The 13340-nt window shown below is 37.0% G+C and overlaps 1 protein-coding gene across 1 annotated transcript in view; it reads right to left on the reverse strand.

Annotated features, from left to right (window-relative positions):
- Window positions 1-4333: 4333 nt before the first annotated feature.
- Window positions 4334-13340, reverse strand: part of LOC145320107 (uncharacterized) — a 57304-nt gene continuing 48297 nt past the window's right edge. The window contains exons 31-32 of the mRNA XM_080162547.1: window positions 4739-4802; window positions 4334-4460 (exon numbers count right to left, since the gene is read on the reverse strand). Coding sequence (XP_080018673.1) covers window positions 4334-4460; window positions 4739-4802 — 191 coding nt within the window. The remainder of the gene's footprint in view (window positions 4461-4738; window positions 4803-13340) is intronic.

Here is a 13340-nt window from a genome sequence, read left to right on the forward strand (position 1 = left end):
GACAAACGAACATTAACACTTGTAGAGTGTCAGAACTTAAAGGACGCCTGCAAGAAATAACACGCTTTAACTGCTGAAAGACTGCCACAAGAAGACCCAATACCCCAAATTTAAAGCCTTCAGCTTCAATAACAAAAAAAGTTCTAGGCATTTCAAAATAGCATTTTATGTACAATGGAATTTTTGAAAGATTTCCAATGCTCATAAAAGAAAAAACAATATTAAATTACGTCGCCTAGACACAAAATTATAACCTTATCTTTGTCAGAAACTTAGATTGCCTGTAACTGATTACATTTTTACAATAAAAACACCACATTTCATAGTCAAAATCTATGAAAAAAATTCGATTTAGATTACATTTTAAAACGAAAATCATAGCGGAAACAAAGGGGTAAACTAATACAAGCTTAGCTGTGATTGGTTGTTAAGCTGATTCAGCCTTCTGATTGGCTACAGTACATTCGGTACAACGCAAGTAAAACTTAATTTTTTTTAATGATTTTGACTATAAAAATGGGTATTTTTATTGTAAAAATATAATTAGTTACTGGAAACCTAAATTTATGACAAAAATAAGCTTATAATTTTGTTTCTAGGCCATGTAGTTTAATTTCAAAGTTTTCAACATGAGCATTGCAATTCTTTCCAAATTTTTATGTACATAAAATGTCATTTTAAAATGCCTAGAACTTTTTTGTTATAGAAGCTGAAGGCTTCAAAATTTGGGGTATTTGGTCTACTTGTGGCAGTCTTTAAGCAGTTAAAGTGCGAATATAGGTTGGATATGATATGAGCTTATATCAAAGGTGCAAGTATATACATTATGAATAACTCAAGCAAATAAAGATATTCCATTGGATAAGGCCGTTATAGCTAAAAACCTAGCCAATTGGGCTAATTTGTGACGTCAGAGGAGTGGTTCCTTAACATATTCAAATACCCATATTCACAACAGGATGCGTGTAGAGTTTGCCTAAATACTGTTGTTATTTTGCAGTACAAATAAATGAGAAAAAGGTTTCGGGAATTAATCAGGGGTAAATATACCCTCCTTCTACCTTCATACAAAATATATAAAGTAAAATATTTAAAAGTTAAAAAAACATCAAATAATGTAAAAAGTAAAATAAAAAATAATCAATAAAATTTTCTTGGAGGAAGAATGATTTCAAATCCCTGTTTTTTGTGGCCGTGTGTGTGTGTGTGTTGAAAATGCGTAATCAGGGATGTTTATACCATCATGAATTAATCAAAGATCTCTGTACAGAAAATAAACTTTAAGACGTATTATTTACCCTAGTCAATAGTCCTGACGCCCTTCTACGCAAATTATTTTTATGCTTTTTAAAAATTAAATAAACTAGTATATAATCTAAAATAATAAACATTTAAATTATCTTTTAAGGTGCGTGCCAATGTAATAGTCAATCAAACTTAAGCAAAATAGTAAAAAAAAAGTCTTGTAAAGGGCTAAAATAAACGGTTTGTCGTCAATCTGATTTATCATATGTTCAATTGAAACAGAAAATTGCAAAATCTACTTAAGGATTTTTTTGAATTTTTAAATTTGGCATGGATATTCTAAAAGTATGAAATGGCACCTTTCATATAAGCTCATATCATATCGAACCTATATTCGCCCTTTAAAGCGTGGTATTTCTTGCAGGCTTCCTTTAATAAGCAGAATTTTAAACATAAGTCAATATAAAGTTGTTACACTTTCTAAATTATACCTAATTTTTATAGGAATCAAAATGTAAAGTTTGAAATTGATAGGACAATTCTAACCTGTTTACATTAACCGGAATAGCTAACTGTCCCAGAATAAAATAAACTCACATACAGACGGACAGACCATAATTATAGAAAAGCATTGCTTTTAAAAAAACTAATATGTATTTACTCACTGACAGTAAAAACTGATTCGTTTTCCAATATTTTTTACAAAAGCAGAAAAAAAGTTACAATGACAAGCTGACAGACATCTAAATTATAGATAAAATTCGCCAACAATTTCAAGATCCATATTTCAACTCCATTTATCCCTGCAAACATAATTTACATTGATGCGAATACATTCAAACACATGCGACGCATGTGAATTAATTGATACTTTATCTAAAGTCGCTTGTAATAAAAGATTTCAATATATCTATGTATATAAAATACATTAATATACAGATTTTTATTTTTGTTTAAATTTTAATTATTGGTGGTGTTTAAACCACTTTTTTGAACAACGCCCCCATAAAACGTTTCCATGTATAAATTGAAGAAAAGTACATTAAGCTATTAAGTACATCGATAAAGTATTTTTTTTCTTCATAGTATTTAAATTAATTTTTGAAACAAACTTAGAAAAAAAGCTTTTGAGATTTTAATAATCATTAATTAATTCTTAAAAAAAAAAATTAATTCAAATATGTGAAAATTTGCCGTTAGTTCTTAGTTGGTATAAAACAAAATAATTTAGAGTAGCGGGGCTACTCTATTACTATTAATATTACAGAAATTTTACATGAGAATTAAAGTAAATATCATAAGATTAGCACCAGTTTTGTTAGCTCAGGCATTCGGAACCTTGTTTTTACTAATTATCCACGGAAAGATGTCTATAATACGATGTGGTAAATTACTCAACAAAATTTATTTAGGATCTACAATTTTGATATACAAGATACAAAATATATTTGTTTTATTTAATGAAAAAAAATATATTTCTTTTATTTTATGAAAAAAATATTTTCTACTTTTCATCCCTTTTGTCCTTGTTAACACAGTATAAACTTTGTACAGCAGAGAAAGAGTGGGCAATGACAATAGTCCCCAAAGTTATTAGGTTGAGTGTTCACACTTTTCAACCACAAATTTTAATCTACAGAAGGGGTTATTCTAAGTATCATCATAGGGCCGGGGATGTATATTAATTTATCGGCCATTGTAGTATCCCTTTAGATCCACTACTGTATACCCCTTCTAATATAATTTGCTTTTGTGTATTGATGAAACAATATGCTGATGTGATAATATGCGGAAATGACCGCACACCGTTTAATTTGTACTTTCCCCCCCAACTTACTTGTTTCACTACGCCTCCCACAGTACAAAACTGTATAAAAAGTCGTCAGTAATTAAGAACTAAAAATCATGAGATATTTGATCATGCAGGTAATGCGTGGACCTACCAGATTCCCCACAACCGTGAAAGGTCCTATGGTCAAACGTCCTTCAGTCAAACCACCTTTTGATTGCTTAACCTTTGTCTGGAAGTTCTAATTGTGCATGGTAATGAGTTGCACCTGTTCAATAGCTGTAGAGAAAATCACAATACTGACTTACAGTCGGACGGAAAAAGTGAGTATATTTGTTGCTGAAAAAGCTGAAATTATTTTTCTTGAAAGATGGCGTCTTAACTTTTTTATAGCTAGTCGGTGTTTTTAGTAAGTGGTAGATGTAAAATTTTCCATAGAATTCAGATATGCAATCGTTTTTTTTGTAGACCTCTTTTTATTTAAGTAATTTAAGTTTTTTTTTTAAATTAAGTAGGTTTTAGGGTACTAAAATGCAACAAAAAAAAAGAAGAAAATCGCCATTATGAAAAAAAATAGTAAGATCTTTAATTTGACACTTTACTTTTTAAAATCTGTTAAGTAATTATTGAAAAAATCTATTTTTTTGAACCCACGAGAATAAAAACTTTCAACTTAAATATATCATTACAGAGGCATAAGAAATAGGTGTTATATATACTTTTAGAATGAGAAAAATATTACAAATCCATTCTAAGCAAAATTGAAATAAAAAGTTTACAAAATAGTAAATAAACTACGATAAAAGAAATTATATGAAAATATTATATTATATTATACAGGCAACCATCTTAAATCTTTAAGAGTAAAATCATTGAGAGTAAAAATGGGAAGTTGGTAAATAGGGGGTAAAGACTTAATTTAAAAGAAAAAAACTTAAATACTTAAAAATTAAGAGGTCTACAAAAAAACCGATTGCATATCGGAATTCTATGGAAAATTTTACATCTACTACTTACTAAAAACACCGACTAGCTATAAAAATAAAAGTTAAGACACCTTCTTTAGTAATTTCTATCCTATTTACAGAAAAATAGTGTGAAATTCATGATAATCACGTGGCCAAAGTTTTATTAAGCCAAATAATACAAGGTTTCCTGTAATACTCTTAAAAGGAACTCTAACTCTAAGGCTATAAATTTCATAAAATTTTGCCCATCAACTAATGAACAGAATATTTGTGATTTGTTTGCTTTAAGATTATAAAGTTCGTAATGATGACTGAAATTTTATGAAAAACATTACACTAATATTTTCTTTCCTTGGACATCATCATCCCCGTCATTGAATTCAGTTTCTACAATTTCTATATCAGGCTGGCGACCTTGCAGGGGGTGCCATCTTTGGCCACCTACCCCTGATCTTGATCTAAACAAATAGATACATAATCAATTATTTGATATAATGATCTCTATATCAGGCTGGCGACCTTGCAGAGGGTGCCATCTTTGGCCACCTACCTCTGATCTTGACCTAATCAAATAGATACATAATTATTTTATATCATGATCTCTATATCCAAATGCCCAGTCTAACAATTCTAAAAATTGTCAATCATACTTAACAATACATGAATTTTCAGTATGGCTTCTAATCCATACTAGGAAACTAATCGATTTCTAAGCCATACTGGAAATTATTTTTACCTGCTTGTGATGTCTATAGAAGGTCTGACTGAAGAAAGTTTACTAGATGGAATCACTGAACTCTCTAAAAAAAATAAATCAGAATTTATCATCACTAAAAATAAGGACTCTTAGCATAATGAATGATTAAATACTGTTAGGTATTGTTGATTAAATTGGCAAGCTATCATGCGAAGCCCCATTTTAAGGTAAAATTACTAAAGAATAACAAGTAAACACTAAAGTTAACACAAAAGCATATTTGCTTAGCTATATATAAAGATTGTAATTTTTTTTTGCATGTTTTTCTAAAACTTGTGTGTTAGAGTTTAGTAAAATGTGATTGTCTCAACCTCTTTTCGAGGAAGCTTTGTGTTTATCAAGTTCGAAATTAATTCCTTATCATTATCCTAAAACTAAGCGCAAATGTCGTCTTTTTTGGCTTTCCCTTCATAATGTGGCGCGGCATGTTTTGTTTGTATATTTTGATGCGCACGTTCGTTACTTTTGAATGAGATATGAGTGTGTGAAGATTTCGGAGAACAAAATTGGGCCTATCATTGGTCTCATAGTGTGTGAACGACCCTAGTATATCAGGGATTTGAAACCATAAGAACTTCAGGTAGAATTTGTTATTTTTATTAAGAAGAATGGTGTATAGGACGATTATATGTAGTTTTAAAAAGGCTTTAGCCAGCTAAGCATGAAACTTAATTATGATTAATATATGTTTTAGTATTTTTTATGTGCCTTTATTTTGCATTTAACAATGATTTATTTAACCAAATAATTTTCCTTTAAAGCCAAAGTTTCCAAAGATTCTTAACCGTAGAGAAAAATGATTTTTAAAAAGCAAATAAGATTACGTGGTTATAAATAACTGGAATTATGAACTAATTGATTTTGTAATTTCAGGACTTTGAAATAATTTCATCAATAAATCTATATTCAAACCTGCTGTTGAAACTTGATGGTTCCTGGTATTGGGGGTTTGTATGTTCGCCAACAGATCTCGAGAACTTCCCGCTAATTCGGAAGTCAAGCTCAACCAAAGTGTCATGGTTGAGACAATTTCAAAGTATCTGATGAATAGGCGTTAGCATTCATCAAGAGATCAATAGCATCCAGTGAATTATTGATGCAATAAACTGTGACAATTTTTCTGTGAAATAAGTACCTAGTGAATCAATATGCCACTAACCAAAAAGCAGAAAATTGAGCGAGCAATCGCTATTGGCAGTGAAAGGCTAGAAGTGTTTGACGAACAGTTAAAAGTGTTTTATGACAATCTAAAAGCCTGCCAAAGTTTTAGTTCATGTGAAAATGTGAATGTAAAATAAATTCGTGACATTTTTAGTGAGGTCAAGGACCAATCTGACCTAATAAAAAGTCTAAAACCTGCCGTGGAGTCTAGTGAGCTGCGCGAGTTCAAGCGTGATTTGGATGAAGCTAGTGAGCAGAAAACTGTTGCAGATAAAGTTTATGCGTCGTTGGAGCAGTGTACAAAAATTCTGTACTGGCTTGACAATGATTCAGACGACGCGAGGTCAAGCACTGTCGCCAGGAACCTCGACGTCATTGAGAAGGTGAAGATGGACATGGGAGTGCTTAAAATTTCCGTGGAGTTGCGCCAAGAAGTACGTGATATGTACCGAAGGCTTAGAGAGATGGAACGTCGTTCATCTAATCTGGATGAGAGTGGGACACCTGCCATGCTCTCCAGAAGTATGTCTGCCGTGGATATTCGGAGTTCCAACCCGCAGTATGGGCGCTGGGACAACAGTTTGTTGCCGTCGTTCGACGGTACTGACACGGATTACCCAAACTTTAAACAGGTCTTTAAAGATCTATGCTCTGGTTATGGATTTGCTGACCAGAGGTTAAGTCTGATGTTGTGTATGGAGAAGGTGATAACCAACCCGGAACTACGCAAGCAAGTGTCAGCGATTAGAGATCATAATGAACAATGGTCGTTTCTTGATCAGATGTTTTTATCAAACACCCGCCGGTTCATGAGGATTTTAACTAAGCTGAACAAGATGAAACCTGTGGATAAACCTGTGGACGTGGTTAGCGCAATTGCTACCTTCAAGAGCATGATGCAGGAGGTAGAAACCATCGTTGGTTCTGCAGCTAAGGATTACAATCACCTAACTCTTATTCATATTTTTAAAGACAAGTGCCCTGAAAATTTGAGAGACAAAATTATGATGGAGCTAGGTAGCATGAACCAACCAGACATCCAGAAGATTGTAGAACTGCTGGAGAGGACCAGGGGTGCCATGTTGGCCGGTGATATGTCCTATGACACTAACGCCGGCAAGAGAAATCGTGACAGAGCTGCCGCCGCGCAAGTATCTGGCCGCAGCGACAATAAGAATGGAAAGGCTGGAAAGGACAAGGCTTCCAAGTGGAACAGTACATGTCCTGTGGAGAGCTGCAAGGAGAAACATCCGATTTTCCGTTGCCTCATGTTTAAGAAGATGGATGTGGTTGACCGAAAGAAAGTTGTCCAGCAGAAGAAGTTATGTGAACTCTGCCTATGTGACGGCCATACTGCTGACAAGTGTAATAAATCGGATAAGCTTGGTGTTTGTGGTACCAATAATTGCGACAGATACCATTCCAGGTTACTCCATGAGGCTAGTGCTGGTGTGAATACAGTCTACAAGTCAAGTTCTGCACCCAGCCCCTGTACCTTCTTACTTCAGTTAGTTCCTGTTGTAGCACCTGGCGGCGGCACCTGCCACGCCACGGTAATGTTTGACTCTGGGGCAAATTTGCCACTTGTGTCTGAGAAGTTATCCAACAAGTTGAAGCTGAAATCTACCGGCAGATATACAACTATTTCTGTAGCTGATGGCAGTGAGTCTTCCTGCCGCAATGTTGTGTTTTATCTGAAGGATAGGGACGGCAATTTGAGGGAGTTTGAGGCAGCTGTCATGCCTACCCTCGGCGGGGCCAACGAGATGCGCTCGGTCCACCCCGAAACTGCCGCCGAGATATTTAAAATGCCGCCAGAAAGGTTTACATATATTAGTGGAGGCTTAGATATCATCATTGGAAATACACATCCTGACGTGTTTCCTTCGACCTACCAGAAAGTGGGCCAGTCTATGTTGTGGCGAACCATTTTTGGTAGTGGTTTTATCTGTACGAGTGCTGACGGTGGAGCTGGAGATCAAAAGTCGGCTTATAAGGCTGTCAGTGTCAGTGGAGGCACCTTGCCAGACTTTCTGACGTCTGAATCGTTTGGCGTACAGCCGCAGGCACTTTGTCCAGGATGTACTGCCTGTCAAGAGTGCAAGGCTATGGCCGACGGCACTACCTGGGACCAGCGTGAGAGGCAGAGGATAATTGAGGCAGGTTTAACACTAGACTTGCAGTCCAACAAGTGGACAGGTCAATATGCTTATATTGAAGATCCTCACACTTTACCCTACAATGAGAGTTTAGCCCGCAAAATTGCTGAAAAGGATCGTGCCAAGATGGTCAAGGAAGGTACCTATGGAATGTATGTGGAGGTATTCAACGACGCCATAAAAAGAGGCGTATTTCAAAAAGCCACGCCTGAAGAATTGCAGTATGAAGGGCCTAAGTCTTGCTCATCAATAGTGGTTGCCTTCAAGGAGGATTCAAGTTCCACACCCATGAGATTGTGTGCAAATAGTTCTCTGACGTTCAAAGGTACCAGTTTTAATAACATAATGCTGGGAGGCCCGCCGCCAATGCAGAAGATTTTTTATCATTTGATGCTTTTCCGCGGTTACAAGGTTGGTATAACCGCGGATATTTCCAAGTTTTATAACTCCATCCTGGCCACAGAGTTCGACAGCCAGATGAAGAGAGTTTTATTTTCCCCGACGCCAGACGGTCCTCTTGAAATTTACCTGACTAAAGTTGTGAATTTTGGCGAGTTAGCTGCGGGAAATTTGGCAGTTACAGCCCTGAAGTTGACGTCCCGCCTGTTCGGCGGAAAGAGTGAAGCAGAGGTCAAGGAGATGTATGGAGAGGGGCAGATAAACGGTAGTGAAATTGTTGCTAAACCTGAATTATGGAAGGAGCCACAAGTACCTACCTACCCTGATGAGGAATTCAAGTTACCTCAGATTCCAGTTGCAGTCAAGCTTGAGAAGCACAGCTTCATAGATGACGTTATTTCGGGAGCAGGATCGAAGCCAGAAGCCAAGGAGATGATGAAAGAGGCCGACAGAATTATCGGCAAAGGTAGTTTTTCCTTCAAACAAGTCATATATTCTGGAGATGATTGCCAGCCTACCAAGGTTCTCGGGCTGATATGGAAGCCAGCCACCGATGTGTTGTCCATCGCCACAAGAGTCAACCAAGATGGTAAAGTCAAGGGAAAGAAGGTGAAAGAGGATGCTGATTTGTACAACCTCCAGGACGCCTTGGACGAGAATCTGACAAAGAAGATGGTCCACAGGTTCGCCGCCCAAACCTTCGACCCGATCGGGCTTTGCAGCCCTATTCTGTTGAGAATTAAACTTGTCCTGCGGAAAACATGTTTGCTGAATTTGGGCTGGCAAGATTTCATTCCAAAAAGTCTACGGGATGAACTTGTTAAGTCGCTGGAGGACAGAGCTGAGGTCGCTAAATTGGAGTTTGACCGGTGTGTGGTCCCGGATGAACCAACTGGCCTTCCATCCTTGATGATGTTTTCGGATGGGTCTTCAGAGGCTTATGCATGTAATGCATATTTGAGGTGGCCAACTAGACAAGGATTTGAAACGTTTCTGCTAGCCACCAAGTCAAGAGTTGCGCCGGTCAAGTGTGAATCAATTCCACGCCTTGAATTGATGGGGTGCCAGATGTCCACAAGGTTGGCAAAGTCCATCAGAGATGCCCTGCCCTTTGATGTTATCAGAGTGATGTACTTTACTGACTCATCGTGTGTTTTATCACATATAGTTTCCAACAGTGCTATGTTGAACACATTTAATTCTCATCGCATTGGAGAAATTCAATCTGCAACCAACAAGGATGACTGGAGGTGGGTCCCGGGGACACACAATGTTGCAGATTTGGGCACCAGAAGCACCTGCAAGGTATCAGATTTGGGACCAGGTTCCAGGTACAGATTGGGCCCAGAATGGTTGCGCCAGGATGAAAGTGCGTGGCCGGTGAAAACTGCCGAACAAGTCAAGCAGGTTTTACCCCCAGAGGAGTTGAATACCAAAATGGTTAAGTTATGTTCAATGAAAGTTGCCGGAGAAGCCGCTGAAGATGTCTTTAGGTTTAAGCACAGGAGATCATTTGGACAGGCCAAACGTATTATGGCAGCTGTCCTGCAAGTAGCGAACACCTGGTTGAAGAAGCTAAAGAGCAGACAAGAAGGTAAGACTACAGCCGCTGGTAGTCATGTAGCAGCCGCAGATTCTGTGTACAAGCCGTCTTTGTACAATTTTATGGCGGCGGCGGAACTTTTCATTGTGTCACGAAGCCAAGAGGATGAGTGGATAAATGACGCTAAAGGCAATTATGCGTCATTGAATCCATTAGTGCATGAAGTATCATTGACCTGGCCTGTCGTTGGTCCCGGAGGAAATTATGTGACCAGGGAGATGAGGATTCTTAAAATGGTTGGTCGTGGACAGCCCGTCATTGACGCCATTACTGGTGGCCGTAAAATGATATTTGAAGACATGCCAGGTTTAATAATTTTGGAGCCTGGTAATTGGTTAGCTGCTGTTTTTATGAGAGAAGCGCATGTTGAGCTTCACTCTGGAGTCCGTGGAACTTTAGCTGAGAGCCGCCGTTGGTGCTGGATTGTGAAGGCAAGGAGGTTGTCCATCATGGAAGTGAAGAAGTGTTGGCCCTGCAGTGTTGAGAGGGCTAAGGAATGTCGTACTACCATGAAGGATGTGTTACCTGACAAGTTGGTCCCGAGCAGGCCTTTTGAAGCTGTGCAAGTCGACCTGATGGGTCCGCTGGTTACGAGGAGAGCTGCCGCCAAAACGAGGAGTCAGACAGCAACGAAGAAGGTGTGGGTGTTCGTGGTGGTCTGCAGGTTCTCAGGGGCGTTATGGCTAGATGCCTTGGAAAAGTATGATACCAGCAGTATCCTGTTGTCCCTGCGCAAGTTGGAGGCTGTTCATTGTCTGCCGAAGGTCATAGTAAGCGACATGGGCACACAATTATCCAGTGCTCGCAAGGTTTTAGAGCAGAAGTTGGGCAGCCAGGTAGAGTTTTCTTGGTCTCAGATCCCGGCCCGAGCCCACCATTTCATTGGGCAAGCTGAGAAAATGGTGGGATTAACCAAGAGATTGCTGTCCAAGAAGTTGGTGAATAGTTCTGTTAATTTCAACGAGCTCCTGGTGCTGTTGGCGGAAGTTAGCAAGTTGATGAATAGCAGACCATTGACGATAGAAGCTGCGAACGACGTGGAGAATTGGCGGCTGATTACCCCTGGCCAGCTGCTGGGAAATGTTGACCGCCAGCCGTTGTGCAATGTGGCGATGAAACCGGAGGACCAAATTTCCTCCAGGTTGAAGTTGTTAGAAGATTTGTCTGCCCAGTTTTGGACTGCCTACCGCCAGGAGATCCTACCGAAGATATTACGGATGTCCAAGTGGAAGGATGAGATGGCGGAGCCACTAGCTGATGGAGATATAGTTCTGGTTACGAGTACCAATCCGCTGATGAGATGTTTGAGGATGGGCCGAGTGACGAGGATTGAGGATGGGAGAAAGACTGCAAGAGTCTTGTTCAGGCTGACAGATAAATCTCCCCTGGAAGAACATGCTGTATCAGTCAGGCAGTTGTTAAAAATTATGATTAATAATTGATTCTTATTTTATGGAAATTGAGATTTTTTTTAGTAAAAAAGCCACATTTTTCATATGCCTAATTTTATGCCTAAAATAAGAATCAAATGAAATGCGATTAAATTTTATTCTATTTCATATGCTCAAATTTAATTTTATTGAGTTTAAATTCTTTTCAAAAGTACAATTCATTATAAAACTTACCTGAAAAGTTTAACAAAAAGGAATAAATGTGTCGAGGTTGCGTGATTCGATATTTATTCTAAGGAAAAAATCAAGTATTTTTTTTAGCAGATTTTTTTAAAATTATATATGAATTTCAATCAAGTAGAACATTTTTTATTCAGAGCAAGGAATGATTGAAAATCCATATTAAAAGTCTCATATTTTTTACAAAGAAAAATTGGTATTTTTTTCATAATTCCGATGAAAACTCTAACGAAGATATTATTATTTTGCTATTCTTTAAGTATTAAAAAGTTTTATTGTTGATTAAGATATTACAGTTCTTATTCATTAGGTTTGAAAAACTTTCTGCCCAAGGATTTTGAAATATTTTTTCTTACTACTCTTTTTGATGCTTAACAAATTTAGTTTTAAGTACCTATAAATCTTAATTTTCTTGTCTAAGATTTATTTCGTTTTATTTTACCATTATTTGTTTACATTTCAACCTGATTTCGTAGGTACTTATTGATTTATTTGTAATGATTTATTACCTATTGATTATGAAATGATTATTATTTAGTATAGTTGTTATATTTACAACATCATGATTAATAGGATTATCTATTTTAGGATTTGTGTATGTGATCTTGTGATTGTCATGTGCATGGAATGTTGTATGGTACAAACCAATCCCCATCCTTCTATCCTAAAATGTGAGGTATTATGAGTCCTAGTGAGGAGTATAATATTGTGTATGCATTTCACGGGGTTTCATTTAGTTAGGAGCAAAATTGTCACGTTTTCGGGATGTGGCCATTCTCATGTGATTATGGTGAGTTGAGTTTAGTGAGAAATGTTGCTAGTGCTCAGCGCAAAAAAAAACCTTGAATCTCGTTAAGGAAGTTAATTTGACTTTCAAACGGGGGGTGTGTCTCAACCTCTTTTCGAGGAAGCTTTGTGTTTATCAAGTTCGAAATTAATTCCTTATCATTATCCTAAAACTAAGCGCAAATGTCGTCTTTTTTGGCTTTCCCTTCATAATGTGGCGCGGCATGTTTTGTTTGTATATTTTGATGCGCACGTTCGTTACTTTTGAATGAGATATGAGTGTGTGAAGATTTCGGAGAACAAAATTGGGCCTATCATTGGTCTCATAGTGTGTGAACGACCCTAGTATATCAGGGATTTGAAACCATAAGAACTTCAGGTAGAATTTGTTATTTTTATTAAGAAGAATGGTGTATAGGACGATTATATGTAGTTTTAAAAAGGCTTTAGCCAGCTAAGCATGAAACTTAATTATGATTAATATATGTTTTAGTATTTTTTATGTGCCTTTATTTTGCATTTAACAATGATTTATTTAACCAAATAATTTTCCTTTAAAGCCAAAGTTTCCAAAGATTCTTAACCGTAGAGAAAAATGATTTTTAAAAAGCAAATAAGATTACGTGGTTATAAATAACTGGAATTATGAACTAATTGATTTTGTAATTTCAGGACTTTGAAATAATTTCATCAATAAATCTATATTCAAACCTGCTGTTGAAACTTGATGGTTCCTGGTATTGGGGGTTTGTATGTTCGCCAACAGATCTCGAGAACTTCCCGCTAATTCGGAAGTCAAGCTCAACCAAAGTGTCATGGTTGAGACAGTGATTATTAAGTCA

The sequence above is a fragment of the Acartia tonsa genome, chromosome 5 (assembly GCF_053477335.1).
Source record: "Acartia tonsa isolate MP-2025a chromosome 5, ASM5347733v1, whole genome shotgun sequence".
Classification (NCBI taxonomy): Eukaryota; Metazoa; Arthropoda; class Copepoda; order Calanoida; family Acartiidae; genus Acartia; species Acartia tonsa.